The 19,522-nt window shown below is 58.0% G+C and overlaps 1 protein-coding gene across 3 annotated transcripts in view; it reads left to right on the top strand.

The window, feature by feature from the left end:
* Positions 1-19,522, top strand: part of CROCC (ciliary rootlet coiled-coil, rootletin) — a 45,389-nt gene that overhangs the window by 11,233 nt on the left and 14,634 nt on the right. For all 3 annotated transcript variants that reach the window (XM_040462497.1, XM_040462504.1, XM_040462513.1), the window contains 18 exons: positions 1,345-1,581; positions 2,236-2,332; positions 3,002-3,085; positions 3,525-3,758; positions 4,517-4,716; positions 6,797-6,979; positions 8,300-8,444; positions 9,088-9,234; positions 9,679-9,909; positions 11,091-11,284; positions 11,567-11,694; positions 12,832-13,001; positions 14,787-14,966; positions 15,710-15,844; positions 16,164-16,307; positions 16,732-16,970; positions 17,681-17,840; positions 19,304-19,471. In XM_040462497.1, coding sequence (XP_040318431.1) covers positions 1,345-1,581; positions 2,236-2,332; positions 3,002-3,085; positions 3,525-3,758; positions 4,517-4,716; positions 6,797-6,979; positions 8,300-8,444; positions 9,088-9,234; positions 9,679-9,909; positions 11,091-11,284; positions 11,567-11,694; positions 12,832-13,001; positions 14,787-14,966; positions 15,710-15,844; positions 16,164-16,307; positions 16,732-16,970; positions 17,681-17,840; positions 19,304-19,471 — 3,076 coding nt within the window. The remainder of the gene's footprint in view (positions 1-1,344; positions 1,582-2,235; positions 2,333-3,001; positions 3,086-3,524; positions 3,759-4,516; positions 4,717-6,796; positions 6,980-8,299; positions 8,445-9,087; positions 9,235-9,678; positions 9,910-11,090; positions 11,285-11,566; positions 11,695-12,831; positions 13,002-14,786; positions 14,967-15,709; positions 15,845-16,163; positions 16,308-16,731; positions 16,971-17,680; positions 17,841-19,303; positions 19,472-19,522) is intronic.

The raw sequence follows: 19,522 nt of genomic DNA on the forward strand, positions 1-19,522 counted from the left end.
TATAATTATATTATATTATATATTATATAATTATTATATAATTATATAATTATCATATAATTATATAATAATTATATAATTTTTATATATTATGTCCTCCCTTTTATATTATTCTTCTCTTCCCTTATGTTCATCTGCTTTATACCTTAAAGTCCTCATATGAGTGATGTCATATGATATTTGTCTTTCTCTGACTAATTTCACTTTGCATAATGCCCTCCGGTTCCATCCACGTAGCTGCAAATGGCAAGATTTCATTCTTTTTGATTGCCGAGTAATACTCCGTTGTATATATATACCATATCTTCTTTATCCATTCATCCATCGATGGACATTTGGGCTCTTTCCATCCTTTGGCTGTTGTCGATAGCGCTGCTATAAACATGGGGGTGTGTGTGCCCCTTTGGAACAGCACACCTTATCCTTTGGATAAATACCTAGTAGTGCAATTGCTGGGTCGTAGGGTAGTTCTATTTTTAAGTTATGTTTTTACTTTACACAAAGCAATATATATTTTTTAAAATTTATTTTTGAGAGAGAGAAAGCATGGGGAGGGGCAGAGAGAGAGGGAGACAGAATCCAAAGCAGGCTCCAGGCTCTGAGCTGTCAGCACAGAGCCCGACGCAGGGCTCGAACCCATGAGCTGCGAGATCATGACCTGAGCCAAAGTCAGATGCTTAACTGACTGAGCCACCCAGGTGCCCCACGATATTTTTTTAAGTTATTTATTTTGGGAGGGAGAGATCACAGGTCGGGGAGGGACAGAGAGAGAGAGAGGGAGTGAGAATCCGAAGCACTGTCAGTGCAAAGCCCGATGCGGGGCTTGAACCCACAAACCACGAGATCATGACCTGACCTGGTCAGATGCTTAACTGACTGAGCCACCCAACAGTGGCCCTCTTTTGATGCACATGTAGATTGTCACCAGTGTTTCTTACATGAGCAGTACTGCAGTGGATCACTTTATACACAGGTCACTTCCCTTGCATTGGGCCATATCTGTAGGATAAATTCTTAGGAGTGTAGTCGGTGGGTCAAAGAACCTGCCCATTGATACTTTTCAGAGTGCTTCCTAATTGCCCTGCGCTGTGGTTACACCCACTTACCCTCCTGCCAGCAGTGTAGGCACAGCCTGTTTCTCCATAGCCTCACCTACACTGTGTGTTATGGGACTTTTTTTTTTTTTTTTTTTTTTTTTTTGACCATCCGATAGTGGCTTCCCACTGTTAACATCCTGGGATAGTTTTAGTTTATACTATAGTTAAATTAAACTATTAAACTATCCTGGGATGGTTTTAATTTATACCCTGCCATCCCATCCCCCTTCTGTGCTCTCTCCACCAGGGACCTGCTGCAGCTGGGAGGGGAGCTGGCCCGGACCTCAAGGGCCATCCAGGAGGCGGACCTGGGGCTGAGCGCAGGCCTGCGGCTGGCCGAGAGCCGGGCAGAGGCGGCCCTGGAGAAGCAGACACTGCTACAGGCCCAGCTGGAGGAGCAGCTGCGGGACAAGGTGCTCCAGGAGAAGGACCTGGCCCAGCTGCAGGTGCAGAGCAACCTGGACAAGGCCAACCTCAGTGCCAGGTGCGTGCCTGGGAGGCACCACGTGAGGCAGGCTTCCCTGCGGAGTGTGCGTCTGGGGGCGCAGGGAAGAGCGAGTGTTTGTTCACCGGGGCTGGGCCTTTCCCCTGTGTGAGCTCAGCCAGTCTTCCCAGGCACCTCATTTGGCAGAGGGGGAGACTGAGGTTCAGGGGGCTCTTGTCCAGGGCACATTATGAGCAGTTTAACCACTGAGGCTAGAACTTACGCTCCTAGCTTTTGAGATCTAGACGAGTCCCGGAGATAAAGTGAGTGGCAACTTCATTCTCCATTTGTTTGTTTATTTATATTTTTGAGAGAGAGGGAGAGAGAGAAGCGGGACTCATATTCACCCAAAGCAGGGTTCATGGTTACCTGAAGCTGGGCTCGAGCTTACCCAAAGCAGGGCACGAGCTCACCCGATGTGGGACTCGAACTCATGAACTGTGGGATCATGACCTGAGCCAAAGTCAGACGCTTAAAGACTGAGCCAATCTGAAGTCCAGAGAGAAGTGACTTGCTCAAGGTCACACAGTTAGGGAGGTGGAACCGAGGGTCCCCCCTGAAGGTTTGGGAAAACATGAAGGACACATTGCTGGTGGGTGTGAGGAGAGGCTGGGGTGGGTCTCGCATTCACCTCTGTCACTGCTCTTCTTCCAGAGTGACAGAGCTGGCCCTGACAGTGGAGCGCCTTCAGAACCAGAATCTGGAGAAGGATCAGGTCAACAAGGCCCTTACTGAGAAGCTTGAGGCCCTGGTGAGATGCACCTGACCCCTGAGATGTGGCAGGGTGGGATCGGGAGGCCGACCAGACCCACAGATGAGTGCCATGTTTGCTAGGACCATCCCTAGCATTCCATTCCGATTTGGTTTCACCCCCCCCCCCCCCATTAATTGAGCACCTAGTGTGTGCCAGGCTTAGTGGTAAGTACATTCACCTCCTTTATCCCACTTCATTCTTTCAGCAGCCTTGTGGCATGATCCCCATTACACAGATGAGGAAACTGAGGCCTAAGGAGAGATACTATCTAGAGTCTCAGAGCCAATAAGCTGGGGCTTGAAAAGATGCTTGTGCCCTGCTAGCACAGGGCTCCTTCTCTAGGAACTGAGCTGCCTCCCCACCAGAGGGACGCCCTTCAAGGGTATTGCCTGGGTTGGTCATCCTTCTGTGTGGGGCCTGGCCTGGGTCCTATGTCCGGCTCTCCTCCAATAGGCTGTGTGACCTATATAGTGACACTGCACTTCTCCGGGCCTGGTCTGTGCATTGAGGGCACGGGGGATGCCATGGGGTCTACCAAGCGTCTGGCCTCTGAGCATGGCCTTAGAGGCCACCTGATGGGTGGGGAGCCAGGGAGGGAGAATAAGGTGGAGATTCAGACTAGGGCAGAGACCCTGACCATCCCTTGTCTCCCCCACACCACTCCAGGAATCCCTGCGGCTCCAGGAGCAGGCGGCCCTGGAGACAGAGGACGGAGAGGGGCTGCAGCAGACCCTGAGAGACCTGGCACAGGTGGGAGGTGGGAAGGAGCCCTGGGCAGGGAGGGGCCGGGCAGTCCGGGGCCACCACGTCCTCTGGTGGCCTTGCGCTGAATCGCAAGCGGCTGGGGGCCCTGGGGACCCATGCTGCTGTTGGACACCCCTGCCAGCTGAGCCTGGCCTCTACCCCGAGGGGAGCCCCCAGTCCGAGATGGGGAGGCGCTGCAAATTCCAGGCCCATCTGGGAGAATCGCCCAATGTCGTCTCGGCAATACACGGGAGAATAGCCGGCGTGCCGAGGCCTGTGAGCCAGGGCGGGTGGAATCGGGAGGACCTGTAGGAAGGGAGCTTAGAATGTGCGGCGGAGCGCGGAAGCCGGACACGGGGCGTCCGCCACCCCACTGCGTCGCCCGGGCTTCTTGGTCCAACTAACCCGCGGCCCCCTCCTCACTGGCCTGGCCCCCCCACCTCAGGCCGTCCTGTCGGACATGGAGAGCGGTGTCCAGCTAAGCGGCTCTGAGCGTACGGGGGACGCGTCGGACGGCAGCCTGCGGGGGCTCTCGGGCCCCCGGACCCCCTCCCCGCCGCGACGCTCCTCGCCCGGCCGCGGCCGATCCCCGCGCCGAGGCCCATCCCCGGCCTGCTCCGACTCCTCCACGCTCGCCCTGATCCACTCGGCCCTGCACAAGCGCCAGCTGCAGGTCCAGGTAGGCGGGGCACCAGCGCCCCGGGGCGGAGCCAGAGTCCCGGGGGCAAGGCTTGGGGCATCTGGGGCGGAGCCAGTATCGTGGGGGTGGAGCTAAGGAGGGGGCGGGGGGGAGGGAGGAGCCTGGGCTGGGCCTGAGCATTTTGGGTGGAGCCAAAACCCAGAGTTAGAGCTACTGAGTCAGGTCCCATGGAGGTGGGTGAGAGCTCTGGGGCAGATCTGAGCCCAGAGTGGGAGGTGCTTGGGCAGCTGGGGGCGGAGCCTGGGGCAGAGCTAGAGTCCTGGTACCGAAATTAGAGAAGAGGTTCCTAGAGAAGAGGTTCCGGGACAGGCAGAGCCAGGACCCTGGGAAAAGGCCTGGGGGGAGGAGCCAGTCTAGGATGAGAGGAACCGGGGGAGCTAGGGGCAAGGAGGAGTCTGGGGGAGAGTCAGAACCAGAATGCAAAGGGGAGGAGCCTGGGAGCCCTGGGATAGTCAGAACCGGGAAGAGGTCGGAATGTGCTTGGTGGTTTGCCTGGAGCTTACTTAGGTCAGTGTGTCTGAGGAAATGGCGGTCAGAGCCCCGGCAGAGCACTCGGAAGGGGTGTGGGGGCACAGTGAACGGGAGCGGAAACCTAGTCTGGAGGGCTTAGCCCCACTCTCCTGCCTCAGGCTTAGGCCACAGAGTAGGCTGGGTGTGTTCCTGGAATGAGCAGAGAGTAGGGGGCGCTCCGGGAGCTTCCTAGGGCTCCCCCAGACTCAATGGTTCCCATGCCACAGGACATGCGTGGGCGCTATGAGGCCAGCCAGGACCTCCTGGGCACCCTGCGGAAGCAGCTTAGTGACAGCGAGGGTGAGCGCCGCAGCCTAGAGGAACAGCTGCAGCGTCTACGGGACAAGACCAACGGGGCCACCCAGGCTCATGAGGATGCCCAGCGTGAGGCCCAGCGTCTGCGGGGCACCATTGACCTTCTGAACAGGTGCCTGAGAGGTCAGAGGTGGGGGCCTGGCTCTAATGCCAGCCCCAGCCTGTAAGCATGTGGATTGCACTTACATGGTCATAACTGGCCATATGTCTGTTAAAATCCAAATTAATTGAGGGCATCTGGGTGGCTCAGTCCATTAAATGTCTGACCCTGATTTCGGCTCAGGTCATAATCTCACAGTTTGTGGGTTCGAGCCCTGTGTCAGGTTCTGCGCTGACAGCACAGAACCTGCTTGAGATTCTCTGTCTCCCTCTCTTTCTGCCCCTCCCTTACTCCCTCTCTTATCTCTTTCTCTCTCTCAAAAATAAATAAATATTAAAAAAAAATTAAATTACTTAAACATTTTAAAAAGTAAAAGTTCAGTCCCTCAGTTGTCCTTGACACATTTTATTTTTTATTTATTTATTTATTTTAAGTTTTTTTTTTTTTTCAACGTTTATTTATTTTTGGGACAGAGAGAGACAGAGCATGAACGGGAGAGGGGCAGAGAGAGAGGGAGACTCAGAATCGGAAACAGGCTCCAGGCTCTGAGCCATCAGCCCAGAGCCTGACGCGGGGCTCGAACTCCCGGACCGCGAGATCGTGACCTGGCTGAAGTCGGACGCTTAACCGACTGCGCCACCCAGGCGCCCCTGTCCTTGACACATTTTAAAAGCTCAGTAGCCACAAATGGCCACAGAACGTTTCTATCATCCCAGAGAGTTCTAATGACAGTGCCATTTAGACTCTGTCATTGGAGATCTTTGAGACAAGAAATTACCCACTCTTAGCTGTCTGGTTATTTTTGTTGTTGTTGTTGTTTGCTGTTTCTCCTCAATGTAACTGCAGAATTAAAATTTTGAAAAAGGAAGGGAAGGGGTGCCTGGGTGGCTCAGTCTGTTGAGCATCCGACTTCAGCTCAGGTCATGATCTCATGGTGCGTGAGTTCGAGCCCTACGTTGGTCTCTGTGCTGACAGCTCAGAGCCTGGGGCCTGCTTGGGATTCTGTGTCTCCCTCTCTCTCTGCCCTCCCCAGCAAAAAAAAAAAAAAAGAAACAAGAAGGGGAAATAAGAAGGCAGGACCTTCTCACAGCCTCACCTGCCTGTCCTAACCTCTGTTAGGGAGCACTGACTCTGCTCCCCGTTGTGCTTCCTGGCAGTGACGTAGATAAGGCTTCTAGTACACCTGCCACGTGCCAGGCTCATTGCCAAGCGCTTTGGGCAGATTATTTAAATTAGTCTTCCCATCAAACTCCTGCAGGTTGGAGCTGGGGCTATCCCGAGGTTGAAAGACTTGTCCCAGCTGACGCAGCAGTGTGGCTGGGGGTAGGAATTGGAACTCAGGTCCATCTGAGAGCAAAACCCGGGCTCCCCATGCCTTGGAAGGAGGGCCTTATACGTGGCTGTGTTCACGGTGAACTCCTCATCGTGCGTTCCGCTATTTTTATTTCATATATCCTGTTATATGGTTTTTCCCACCCACTGCGGCCTTTGTGTCTGGTATACTTACCGGTTGCCCCTTCAAGTGAAGAGGCGGGCAGTGGAGGCTATGCCAGCGATCAGCCCTAAGCTGATGCCCAAGCTAAGAACCCCGGCTGGCTCGGAAGGAGGGGTGACATCCCCCGCTCCGTTGCTGTGACCACTGGCACTGGGGCAAGAGGCAACACTCTGTGAACCTCCAGAGTTTCCAGTTGCAGTCCCCTCCCTCCCTCGCTGGCCACCGTGTGCAGCTGGGCATACCCAGCTCTATTGGGCCTTGCAGAATTGAGGGGCATTTCCTGGTCATACAGACCGGTCCGTGTGTCCCGAGAGCCTAGCGTGGCCTGGTGGGGTTGTTGGGGGCCATGCCAGTGCCTCCATCCGTTCCCTTGGGTGGGCTGGGGGGAGAAGGAAAGCTGGGTGTCCCCTGACGGGAAGAGTCCGCTCCAGGGAGATGCGGATGAAGTGAGTCATGCCGGGGCGGGGTCGGGGAAGGCTTCCTGGAGGCAGGCGCCTTAGAGGTCAGAAGACGGGGCTCACGGGAGGACAGCAGCATGGCCCTCTTGGCCGGGGAGAGCCGCCCCAGCAGCGCCTTCAGCGCCCCCTCCTCCTCCAGGGAGAAGGACAGCCTGGCCCGCAGCCTGCAGGCGGCCCAGCAGCAGGCCGAGGAGCTACGGCAGGAGCGAGAGAAGCTGCAGGCGGCTCAGGAGGAGCTGCGGCGCCAGCGGGACCGGCTGGAGGAAGAGCGGGAGGACACGGCGCGGGACAGCGAGCGGACTCGCAGGGAGCTGGAGCGCAGGTGAGCGGCTTCTGGCCTCCCCTGCCCAGACCGGACCTTGGGAGTCCCGACGGTCCTCCCTGGGGGCCGGGGAGGACCGGCGGTGTCCCAGACGTCCTACTGTCTTGAGGAGTCTTTGTGGCACCTCTCTGAGGAAGGGTCTTCTCACCAGCCCCGTTTCGGGAAACTGAGGCTCAGGGAGATACAGTCACTTACCTGGGATCAGAGGACTGCTATGAGGCAGGAGTGTGGACGGTGACAACAACGATAACTAAAATAGCAGTAGTAACACTAATATCATTGTTTAGGGGCGCCTGAGTGGCTCAGTCCGACTTCAGCTCAGGTCATGATCTCGAGGTTTGTGAGTTCGAGTCCCACGTCAGGCTCTGTGCTGACAGCTCAGAGCCTGGAGCCTGCTTCGGATTCTGTGTCTCCCTCTCTGTCTGCTCCTGCCCTGCTCACGCTCTGTCTCTCTCTCTCTCTCTCTCTCAATAATAAATAAACATAAAAAAATTAATATCATTGTTTAAATTGAAAGAGTAATCTAATATTACCAAGTATTAGACACCATTTTAAGCACTGAGGTTTTCTCTCTCCCTTTTTTTTTTTTTTTTAAACGTGTATTTATTTTTCAGAGAAAGAGAGCAGGGGAGGGACAGAGAGAGAGGATCCCAAGCAGGCTCTGTGCTGTTAGCACAGGACCCAACGCAGGTCTCGAACTCACGAACCGTAAGATCACGACCTGAAGCAAAGTCGGCCGCTCACCCGGCTGAGCCTCCCCGGCACCCCTACACTGAGGTTCTCATGTTCAGCCCTCATGGCAACTCTGCTGTAGGAGCTCTCATCCCCATTTTGTGGATGGTGAAACTGAGGCGTAGAAGGGCCATGTAATTTGACCTAGGTCATCACACGGCTAGTTAGTAAAGAGCCGGGCTTTGAACCCAAGCGTTCTGCCTTCAGAGTTAACCTCTTGACCACTGCACTGCCTCCTCCTCTGAGGCATCAGTACCAGTGGTGTTTAGTACATTGTGGTAGAGAATATTGTTCTTGGGGAGATATGTCAGGCACTCTTTTAAGCATTTCATGTTCAGTAGATCACATATCCTTACAACAACTTCATGAGGCAGCTGTTAGCCCATTTTGCAGATGTGAAAACAGAGGCCCAGAGTCCCAGGGTCCCAGAGCCAAAAGTGGTGGGCTTGGCTGTCCTTGTGAGTGAGGCTCTGGCCTCCAGGGCTCCCGTCTCAGGCCTGGTCCCTGGCCTGCGCCAGGGCCGTCTGTCTGCGGGAGACTCTGAGCAGGGAGGTGACGTGGGGTACCCGCCCACCCTGTGTCCCACAGCCACAGACAGCTAGAGCAGCTGGAAATGAAACGCTCAGGGCTGGCGAAGGAGCTGGTGGAGGTGAGGGAGGCGCTGAGCTGTGCCACGCTGCAGAGGGACATGCTACAGGCTGAGAAGGCCGAGGTGGCTGAGGCGCTGACCAAGGTGGGTCCCCGAGGCCCCAGGCCTTCTCCCTCTGGCCACACGCTGCCCCCTGTTTCAGGCTGGCCTCTGACCCTGTGCACAGGCTGATCCCGGCCCCCCAGACCACAGGCTGTCCTCGGACCCCAGTCATAAGTGAACGGACCTCTGTTAGTGGTCATGTCCTTGCTTTTACAGCTGCGTCTGGGGGCAGTGCTGTTCAGGCCCTCCCATCCCACCTCTGGACACAGGTCCTGGGGTCTGTGAGAGCTGGGGACACAGTCCTTGGCGGGTGCCTGCCCCACCCCTGTACTCTGGGTCTTGAGCAGTGTCCCCTTAGACCCCGCTCTGTGGGACCCTCTGACCCCCGCCCTGCCCTACAAGAGCCGGGGCTCCCTTGGCTCCCGCACAGCTCTGCTGTGTGTGGTTTCTTTTGAGTAACTTCATAGGCAGCCGGCCTGTAGCGATTGTTTTCTGTCTCATGTTGTGTTTTCCCTCGCCCCCCACCCCGTCTCTGAGGGTGTTTCTCCCCACCCTCCCGCCTCCATGCCTCCACCCTCTCCCATCTCCGTGCCTCTGCACGTCGTTTCCTGCCTCTCCCCGCCTCTCCCCTCTCTCCATCTCTCCCATCCGGCTGTCTCTGGCCACCCTGGCCCCCACCCCGCAGGCTGAGGCCGGCCGCGTGGAGCTTGAACTCTCAATGACCAAGCTGAGGGTCGAGGAGGCCTCTCTGCGGGACTCCTTGTCCAAGCTGAGCGCCCTCAACGAGAGCCTCGCCCAGGACAAGCTGGGTCTGAACCGCCTCGTCGCCCAGGTATGCCGTGTGCCCGCAGGCCGCCCACCCGTGTGCCCCACTCAGAAGCCCTGCTCGCTGAGGTGCCCCAGGCCCAGCCTCGGCCCCCGCCCCTCACCCTCGCTGCATATCTCCCTGTACACCTCTGGCCCTGTACCTGTCGGGACAGGTCCTGGTCCTGTCCTGTGCCTGGTCCATCTGTGCCTGTCCTGGTCACTGCCTCTCTTTCTGTGTCTGTTCTGACTCCGTCTGTGTCTTCTCCCTCGCGGTCTGAGAGAAAAGAAGCTCCGTGGACCCTCCTCCCTGCTGCCTCCTCCTCAGTGTCCCCACACCCTTTCCCCCGGGGAGCCTCCCCTGGGCTGGCTGTGATGGGTGGGTGGAGAGGAGGGGGCGTCCGCGGTCCTTCCGCTGGTGGAGGGGCTGAGCTGACCCTCCGGCTGGTTCGCTTGCACCTGGCTGCCGCAGCTGGAAGAGGAAAAGGCGGCCCTGCTGGGCCGGCAACGGCAGGTGGAGCAGGAGGCCTGCTTGGCACGGGAGGCGCAGGAAAGGCTGGAGCACCTACGGTTGGAGCAGGAGGTGGAACAGCAGGGCCTGGAGGGCTCCCTGCGGGTGGCCGAGCAGGCCCGAGAGGCCCTGGAGCACCAGCTCCCCACGTTGCGCCAGGAGCGCTGCCGGCTGCAGGAGCAGCTGGCCCAGGTGGGTGTAGGGGGGGTGGGGATGGGAGCAAGGAGGGGGAAGGGGTTTCTGCCTCCCAGCCTCCTGCCTCCTGGGGTCCAGGGGATCCCCATCCAGGGGATAGCTCCCGGGCCTAGGAGCGCGATTCTGGGTTTAAGTCCAGCCCTCCCTTTGCCAGCTGGGAGCCGTGGGCAAGCTCCGCAACCGCCCGATGCCTCAGTTGACCCCTCTGTCACGTGGGGCTAATAGTTCTTATCACAAAGGGTTGTTCTGAACGGCACAGTCGCGGAGGCACTTGGTAGACGGATCACCACCCAGTAAAAATTCATGATACGATACCAGATAGAGAAGTTTTGAATTGGCACCTTAGACTTTTGGGGACCCAGCGGGAAGGCACCTTAGGATTTCAGGGATCCAGGGGCCTTGATATAGTGCCTGTCCTGGAGAGCCCAGGTTCCTGGGAGGGACCTCTAGGCGATGGGCTACGGGGCACAGGACACAGGGCTCCAGGGCTCCACTCTGTTTTGTGTATTCAGCTCCTCTGGAAATTTTCGGGCACAGAAAACATTCTGGCACTCCCCAAACTGAGTGAGGACACTTATTATTTTTTTATTTGAGGAGGAGAATGGGGGAGAGGGGCAGAGGGAGAGAGGGAGAATCTCAGGCAGGCCTCATGCTCAGTGCGGAACCTGATGTGGGGCTCAATCCTATGAACATGAGATCATGACCTGAGCTGAAGTCAGGACGCTTAAGCGACTGAGCCCCCCAGGCGCCCCTGTATTTATTTGTTTTGAGAGACAGAGAGAGAGAGAGAGAGAACGAGAGAAAATGAATGGGGAGGGGGAGGGAGAAAGGGAGAGACAGAATCCCAAGCAGGCTCTGTGCTGTGAGCTCAGAGCCCAGGGCGGGGCTCGATCTCACAAACCGTGAGATCACGACCTGAGCCAAAATTAAGAGTCGGACGCTTAACGACGCACTGAGCCACCCAGGCGCCCCCTGACGCTTATTTTGTATGCGTGTACGTCGTAGGTCCAGAGAACGCTGTGAGTTGTCCAAGTACACACGGCACACACAGCCTGAGGTTGAATCCAGGTCTCCCGCCTGCCAGGCCAGGCCTGGGTCGGGCTCAGGGTCGGGGTGCTGCCTGACGAGAAGCCGGGGAGTTTGGGGAGTGGTACTCATGGTGCCTGGGTCGGGGCCAGCTCTCCCGGCAGCTGAGCGGGCGCGAGCAGGAGCTGGAACAGGCACGGAGGGAGACGCAGCGGCAGGTGGAGGCGCTGGAGCGGGCAGCCCGGGAGAAGGAGGCTCTGGCCAAAGAGCGGGCCGGCCTGGCGGTGCAGCTGGCCGCAGCTGAGCGAGAAAGCCGGACCCTGTCGGAGGAGGCCACACGCTTGCGGTAAGGCCTTAGGCTCTGCCCAGCCCACCCTGGGCAGGCGGTGGGACGGGGGGGGGGGGGGCCTGCCTGGGCCCGCCCTGGCATTGGCCCATGGGGGCAGTTACTTAGGAGCCAGGCTTGCCAACACGTTCTAGCTAGGGCCCAGCCTTCCCCCGGGGAGCATGGGCCTGGCTGAGCAGGTAGGCTGGCACCTGGCCCACGGCCGACCACGCCTTGGGAGCCACAGTTTCCTGGGCCCCAGGAGGCTGAGTCCCAAGGCCTCAGGGATTGTATGTGCCGCAGCCTGGAGAAGGAAGCCCTGGAGAGTAGCCTGTTTGAGGTGCAGCGGCAGTTGGCGCAGCTCGAGGCCCGCCGGGAGCAGCTGGAAGCCGACGGGCAGGCCCTGCTGCTGGCCAAGGAGACCCTGACTGGTATGCGGGGCCCGAATCGGGGGTAGGGAACTCCAGGCTCCAGCCCGGTCTATATAACCCATCGGGTTCTGGGGGCTCTGGAGGTTGGGAGCACTGGCCCTGGAGTCTGGCTGACCTGAGTTCCGATTCTGCTTTTGCTACTTAGATCTGAGCTCTCTCGAGCAAGCCTCTTCCCTCTCTGGGCCGAAGGTTCCTCATTGGCAGTTAGAGGTGATAATGCTCCTCCTCTACAGCTGTTGCCAGGATGAGGCGAGAAAAGCGTGTGAAGGCCTTGGCCCAGGGCCTGGTTCAGCCAGCGGTGGCTGTTTGTCCTCGTCAGGGCACTTAGGTCTGAGTTCTCTGCAGAGCCACGGACTCGCTCGGCCCCCCACCCGCAGCCCCTCTTCCCTCCGCGTTCCCCACCCAGTGTCTCAACTCAGGGGTTCCTCTTACTCAACGAGCATTTACCAGGCGTCTACTTGGGCCGTAAAAATTAATTTTGCTGTCCACATCTACCTGAGCCAGACAGAACCAGGAAGGGGCATGCTGACAGAGTCTCTGGTGGGCTTCCAGCCCAGGAGATGGTTTTTAGATTGTTCCCAGTGGGGTATGACTTCCCCATGGTCACCTCCATTAGTGCTGACAGCCCAGCAAGTATGTTTATAGCAATCAGTCATTAAAGGAGACGCCTTATGGAAAGCCGTGCAGCTTTGGAAAATTACCTGACTTCCCTGAGCCTCCATTTCCTCATCTGTAGATTGGGCATGAGACAAGCCACGTAGGTGTGTTACGAAGGTGTGGTGAGAATATATCTCTCATGTGCTCAGCCAGGAGTTTGACCCCTTGTAAGCATTCAGTCAATAATGGGGGCTGTTATATTTTTGCTAACCTCCCCATTTGGGGGAGGGAGGTCTTCCTCATGTCGTTTCATTTCTTTGATGCCCTTCGCAGTCGACAGGGAGGGAGACAGGGCCAATAGACTCATGTGGCAGATGGGGAAACTGAGGCCCAGAGAGAGCAGGGAGCTTCTCCAAGGGAACTCAGCCTAGATCCCAGGGGGACCCTCGATCATCTGGGAACTTGCCCACGTGGCTCATCAGGTTTGAGTCTGCTGGCCCATGGGGAGGTTCTGACCCAAGGCTGTCCCTTCCTGTGCAGGGGAGCTGGTGGGCCTACGGCAACAGATGACAACTACAGAGGAGAAGGTGGCTCTGGACAAGGAGCTGATGGCCCAGAAGCTGGTGCAGGCTGAGCGGGAGGCCCAGGCCTCTCTGCGGGAGCAGCGGGCCGCCCATGAGGAGGACTTGCAACGACTCCAGCGAGAGAAGGTTCGGGCAGCTGGTTGGGGCAGGCGGGGCTCTGAACCGGTGTCTCCTCTGTGACCTCAGGCAACTCACCCTTCTCACTCTGCATCAGTCTCCAAATCTGTGAAACGGAACCTCATCCCTGTCCCAGGGGCCCTGAGGGCACCCGTGAGGATCCACTGGGGATGCCTTATCAAACATGCAGATTCCCAGGCCCCAAATCTGGTTCAGCCCTGGTGATCCTGATGCAGGGGGTCCAAGCCACATTTGGGAAACGCTGATCTAATGTATAGTAGGAAAGCACTTTTTTTTTTTTAAGTTTATTTATTTATTTTGAGAGAGAGAGTGAGAGCGCGTGTGCAAGTGGGGGAGGGGCAGAGAGCGAGAAGAGAGAAGATCTCAAGCAGGCTCTGCACCATCAGTGCAGAACCTGATGCGGAGCTTGAACTCACTAACCCTAACCAACCTTGAGATCATGACCTGAGCTGATGTCAGACGCTTAACGCTTAACAAACACTTTCATTTGCTAAGAAGTGCTGTTTGCATACGAAAGACCGCTCTGGGACCTGAGCACTTAGGCAAAGAGCCAGGTCACCAGAAGACCAAACAGAGCTATCTAAGAGCACTGGTTCTAGAGTTTCTTTGCCTGGGTTTGGACCTGATCTTGGTCATGTATTGGTTAGGTTGCCTACGGCCTCAGTGCCTGTAACGATGGGGATAATGATAGTATAGAGTATTGTGAAGGTGAGGTGAGATAATCCATAAAAAGGGTTTGAAATAATGACTGGCACTTCATAAGTGCTCCATAAACGCTGATTGTTATTACTATGGCCCTAAGATACTGTCCAGAGCCCCGTGTTGGACAGGGCTGCGTCTCTCAGCAGTTTAGGCTGTTGCTTTATGACTCCAGGGGCCACCACATCGCGCCTCGAGTCAGTCGTCTTAGATTTGGGTGGATAGTATTTCCCTTCTCCAGCAGGGGGCAGCAAAGACTTGAAGAAGGGGCACTTGGGCCTACTTCTCGCAAGGTTGCTAGGGCCTACTGCTGGGGCCAAGTACCCGCCTGGGACCACCAGGGGGCCGTTCTTTCTTTGCCTGTGGGTTCTACCTACTCACCCATCCACCCGGTCCCCAGGGCGCCAGACTCCTGTGTCCTCACCGACTCCTCCTGTGCCTTCTGGCTTGGCCTCTTAACATCACCGAATCTGTTCTCTTCTGTCGGGCTGCTCTGCCATCCCCAGACCCCCTTTGCTCCCCACAGCCCACCCCGCCCCTCACTACCTCAGCCCTGATCCCCGTCCCTCTTCCACAGCTTCCAAACCGCCCCTCGATCCAGCTCATCCCTAGCTTGCCCCGACTCTTCTCAGAGTCAGCCTCCCCCTCTCTACAGCCCACAGGGCCTGGTCTGGCCCGGCCGCTGCCCATGGCTCTGATGCATGTCCCCCTCGTAGTTCAAGCTCCAGTGACCTTAGATACAGTGTGTCGGGTTTTCTCTTTCCTCTGGGCCCGGGGCTGGCCTCTGGGTTTGGGATTCTGTTTCTCTCTTGACCTGACGGACTGCGGCTCATCTGTTCTTTGGGAAGTGTTCTCTGGCCCCCCGGGCCAGGCTCCTGCCGCTCCCTGGGGCGCACACAGCCCCGGCGTGACCCCGTCACAGCCCTTACCATTCACCCCACCTTGTAGTTGCCTGGTGGCCTGCCCTGCCGCTCGGGTTCTGGGCTACAAGGGGGCTCTCGCTGGCCTGAGGTCGGTGAGGGGCCGCCTGAGTCCAGCCTTGCGGGTCACACGTGCCCGGGGCCTGGCCTGCAGGAGGCAGCGTGGCGGGAGCTGGAGGCCGAGCGGGCCCAGCTGCAGGGTCAGATGCACCGGGAGCGAGAGGAGCTGTTGGCACGGCTGGAGGCAGAGAAGGAAGAGCTGAGCGAGGAGATCGCCGCCCTGCAGCAGGAGCGTGACGAGGGCCTCCTCCTGGCCGAGAGCGAGAAGCAGCAGGTTCGTGAGCCCCGGGGTGGCCTCCGCTGCTGCCCCAGGGGCCCTGTTCTCCCGGGGCTGGTCCCTGTTCAGCCGCTCAGTAGCTGGGAGCTAGGAGTCCCTCTCTGGGTCTCAGTTTCCTCACCTGCAGGATGGGGGGACTTCAGGGGTGTGTGTGAAGCATTGCTGAGACCACGTTCAGTGAGCCGTGCCTGGGAACTCCCGGAGCGGCTGTCACATTCGTGGCACTGTGAGCACTGGGTCCCAGAAAGCTGACCCACAGCCTGCCATCCCTTCTGCCACTCCAGGCTGGCCATGGTGTCCCCGGGGCTGCCTTCTGAGAAGTCCCTGCGTTGCCCACGTGTAGCAGCTGAACCCTCCTCAAAAGAGCTAACTCCTGACTTTCCCATACCGTAAAGGAGACAGGCCTGTCCTTACTGGCTGTGTCACTCTGAGCAAGCCACTCTGCCTCTTTGAGTCCGTTTCCTCATCTGTAAAAGGGGAATGAACAATGAAGGGCCAGGATTACCGTGGGAAGTTGGCAGGATTTCTAAGTTGTGTCCATGTCCAGACTTGCTGTTCTGGTGGTTGTGCCCTTTTCGGGGGCTACAGAGGCACTGCTGCCCCGGGTACACCTGTGGTGACCCAGACAAGGCACCGAGCTGAGCAAGGGCACATTTCCCAGGGCAGGGTGGGGGAAGGGCCCAAGCGTGCCCCCATGACCAGCCGAGCCCCCAAGCCCTTTGCTCCCCGCCTCTGCCCAGGCCCTGTCCCTGAAGGAATCCGAGAAGACGGCGCTGTCGGAGAAGCTGATGGGTACACAGCACAGCCTGGCCGCCGTCTCCCTGGATTTGGAGCGGCACAAGAGAGACGCCCAGAGCCGGCAGGAGCAGGACCGGGTAGGGCAGGCCAGGCAGGTGGGCCTCCATCCGAGCCAGGAGGCACGACCCTGCTTGGAGGGGCCCCCTCTCCCAGGCTGTGGGGGGAGCTTCAGCCCTTCCGTGGGGTCCCCCATGAGAGGGAGGTGGCACAGCTCTGCCCTGTGAATCCTAGTCTGAGGGAGAGAGCGGCTGTGGGCACAGCACTCACTGGGCATCAAGGGATCAGCAGACGGTGTGGCAGGCCCGCGGGAAGGGCCGCGTTTGGAGCCGACCCTCCTGGAAACAGCCGGGGGAGGGGGATGGGAGCACCTAGTCTGAGGAGTCCTGTCTGTCCTAGAGCACTGTGAACGCACTGACGTCCGAGCTGCGGGACCTACGGGCCCAGCTTGAGGAGGCTGCTGCAGCCCACGCCCAGGAGGCCAAGAGGCTGCAAGAACAGGCCCGAAACCTGGACAGGCAGCGGGAGTCCTCCATGCGCGAGGTGAGCCGTTCTGGGCAGCACACCCTAAATGCCGCGGGGGGCCTGGCCCACTAGAGGCCCAGAAGAGTGTGTAAGGTTTGTCCCTGCATTTGGGAACGAGCGAACAGCCAATGTAGAAAAGAGGCGGTAAGCCTTTGTTAAGCGCTCGTTGTATCTGTCTGGGACTCGGCACTGGTGGGGTCCCTGCCCTCTTGGTGTCCCTTCATAGAAAGATCCTGGTGGATGATTATTTCAGGCCCAGACACCACTAACTCCAGCACGCTCTGCCCCCGAATCAGAACTCACACCTGTGGTCTGAGTCGCTGCAGAGCCGCTGGGCAGGTGCCTGTGGCCGGGGATACAGGTGCGGGCTGGCTTCTGCCAAGTGCCGGCTCCGGCAGAGCCCGGACAGAGCCTGTCCCGTGACAACCTGCCACCCTCGCAGGCAGAGGAGCTTCGGACTCAGCTGCGCCTGCTGGAGGACGCCCGTGACGGGTTGCGGCGGGAGCTGCTGGAGGCCCAGCGCAAGGTGCGCAACAGTCAGGATGGCCGTGAGGCCCAGCGCCAGGAGGCCAGCGAGCTGCGGCGCAGCCTGGGTGAGGGCGTCAAGGAGCGCGAGGCCCTGCGGCGTTCCAACGAGGAGCTGCGGGCGGCCGTGAAGAAGGCTGAGAGCGAACGGATCAGGTGGGGCAACGTGGGGGCAGGGGCCAGCTCGGTCCTTCACCGGGCCCATCCTTCCCCCTGGATCACGTCCCTGGAAGCTAACTTCACCCCCAGGGTTCTGGGGAAATCACACAGATGGGGAGTCTGTGCCCTTGAACCACAGCTGGCCACGTGGGTGGTTTCAGGCAATTTTCCCATCTGAAAGAAGGGGAAAGGAAGCAGCTGACCCCACCTGCTGGTGTCACCCTGGAGACTAGCCCCAACCCTGGAGTCACCTGTTGGCCTCTGGCAGCCTCGGGCCTGGCCCCCGGCCCTACAGGGCTTAGCTCAGGAGGGGCCACGTGGGCAAGTAACACTTGGGGCACCTCTAGGCCAAGAGCCAATCCGACCAACTCCAGGGATTAGGGAAACAGACTTTTTTTTTTTTTTAAGTTTATTTATTTATTTTGAGAGACAGAGCAAGCGGAGGAGGGGCAGAGAGAGGGGGAGACAGAGAATCCAAGCAGGCTCCTCACTGTCAGCACAGAGCCTGACGTGGGGCTTGAACTCACGAACCACGAGATCGTGACCTGAGCTGAAATTAATAAGAGTCTACACTTAACCAACTGAGCCACCCAGGCCCCCAAGGAAAACAGGCTTCTGTGTAGATCCCCACCCTGCACTCTTCCCGGGACCCGTGGCTGCCGCTGACCTCTGCCCTCTGCCCTCTGCCTCCTCCCCACCCACTCCAGCTTGAAGCTTGCCAACGAGGACAGGGAGCAGAAGCTGGTGCTCCTCACGGAGGCACGGGTGGCCGCGGGCAGGGAGGCCGAGGAGCTGCGGGCCGGACTGCAGGAGGTGGAGCGCTCGCGGCTGGAGGCCCGCCGGGAACTGCAGGAGCTCCGGCGGCAGGTACCCGCCCCGGGCCCTTGCCGCGTGCTGCCTCTTGTCCAAATCTCAGAGGAATCCATGAACAACAAAAGGTGTAGACCCTGTGAGATGGATGGGGAGCTGGCGAACGCTTGTAAAGAGCCCGGCAGTAACTATTTCCAGCTCTAGGGGACATACGGTCTCTGTCGCGATTACTCAACTCTGCCAGCAGAGCGAGAAAGCAGCCCGACACAGTACGTACACGTGTGGGCGCGTGTTCCATGAACACTTTGTTGATGGGCACCGAAATTCGATTTTATATCATTCTTCGCGTGTAAGACATAATATTCCTGGATTTAAAAAAAAAAATTTTTTTTTAATGTTTATTTATTTTTGAGACAACGCGAGAGACAGAGTGCAAGCAGCGGGGGGGCAGACAGAGGGAGACACAGAACCCGAGGGGGGCTCCAGGCCCTGAGCTGTCAGCCCAGAGCCTGACGCGGGGCTCGAACTCACGAACCGTGAGATCATGACCTGAGCCGAAGCCGGACGCTTAACCGACTGAGCCACTCGGGCGCCCCTGTTCTTGGATTTTGTTTCCACCATTTCAAAATGAACCATGTCCAACTATTTACAAACATGTAAAAACCGTCCTTGGCTCAGGCTTTCCCAGAAGACTCACAGAACAGGCAAGAGCCCCATTTGGCTGCTAGGCTCTACCTCGTCCAGAGATATCACAGCGTGACTACCAAACTCTCTTCATCTCCCACCAGGGCCCCCCCTTTACCGCTTCGGGCTCCTTCCTGTTGGGTTGATGTCCTGGGAAGCCACAGGAGTGTCTGAAAGGAAGTCACATTTATGTGCCAGGCTCTTGCTGGGTGTTGTGCATGCAGCCCCCTCACTCTAGTGGCATGGGGTAGATGGGCCTTACCCCCCACCTGCTCCTGTGGGGAAATGGGGGCTTAGAACATACCTTTGTATTCCGCTCATCTGAGATTAAATCCCAGTCTGCTGCTTGTGGGCTGTGTGGCTTTGAGCAAGTCACTTCTCTCTAGGCTCCATTATCTATTGAATAAGGATAATGTCAGTACCTGCCCTATAGACAGTGGTGTGAGACCAGATGAGTTCGTACAATCGAAACGCTTAGAACAGATGTGGACACGTGGTAAGCACTGCGTAGGTCAGGCATCACTGTAGAGGAAGGTGACCAGGAGGCCTGTGGTTCCTGCCCTGCAGAATGCGATTAGGCAATAAATGGAGGTGATTGGTGTCCAGGTGCCTGGCATGGCTGGAGCTCGGTGAAGTTATCTGGAGCAGGTCCCCAGTGGATTCGAGGTGGTGTTCAATGTCTGTGTCCCTGGAGCAGTGGGTCCTGTGTGCTCCCTGTGCCTGGACAGGACAAGGTATAGGGGCAGAGTTTCACGGGCCCTCGCCACCCTGGGCTAGAAGGGGCTGTGGATGCCGAGAGCGGATGCTGGGTCCTACCTGTCTGCTCTCTCTCCCAGATGAAGGTGCTGGACGGTGAGAACACCAGGCTGGGCCGGGAGCTGGTGGAGCTGCAGGGCCGCCTGGCCCTGGGCGAGCGGGCAGAAAAGGAGGGCCGGCGGGAGGCCCTGGGCCTCCGACAGAAGCTGCTGAAGGGCGAGGCCAGCCTGGAGGCCGTTCGGCAGGAGGTAACTTGGGTGTGGATGGGGAGGGTCTTAGGAGGCAGTTGGGGGTGCCCT

Source organism: Herpailurus yagouaroundi, unplaced genomic scaffold (assembly GCF_014898765.1).
Source record: "Herpailurus yagouaroundi ecotype Mexico unplaced genomic scaffold, PumYag 77, whole genome shotgun sequence".
Classification (NCBI taxonomy): Eukaryota; Metazoa; Chordata; class Mammalia; order Carnivora; family Felidae; genus Herpailurus; species Herpailurus yagouaroundi.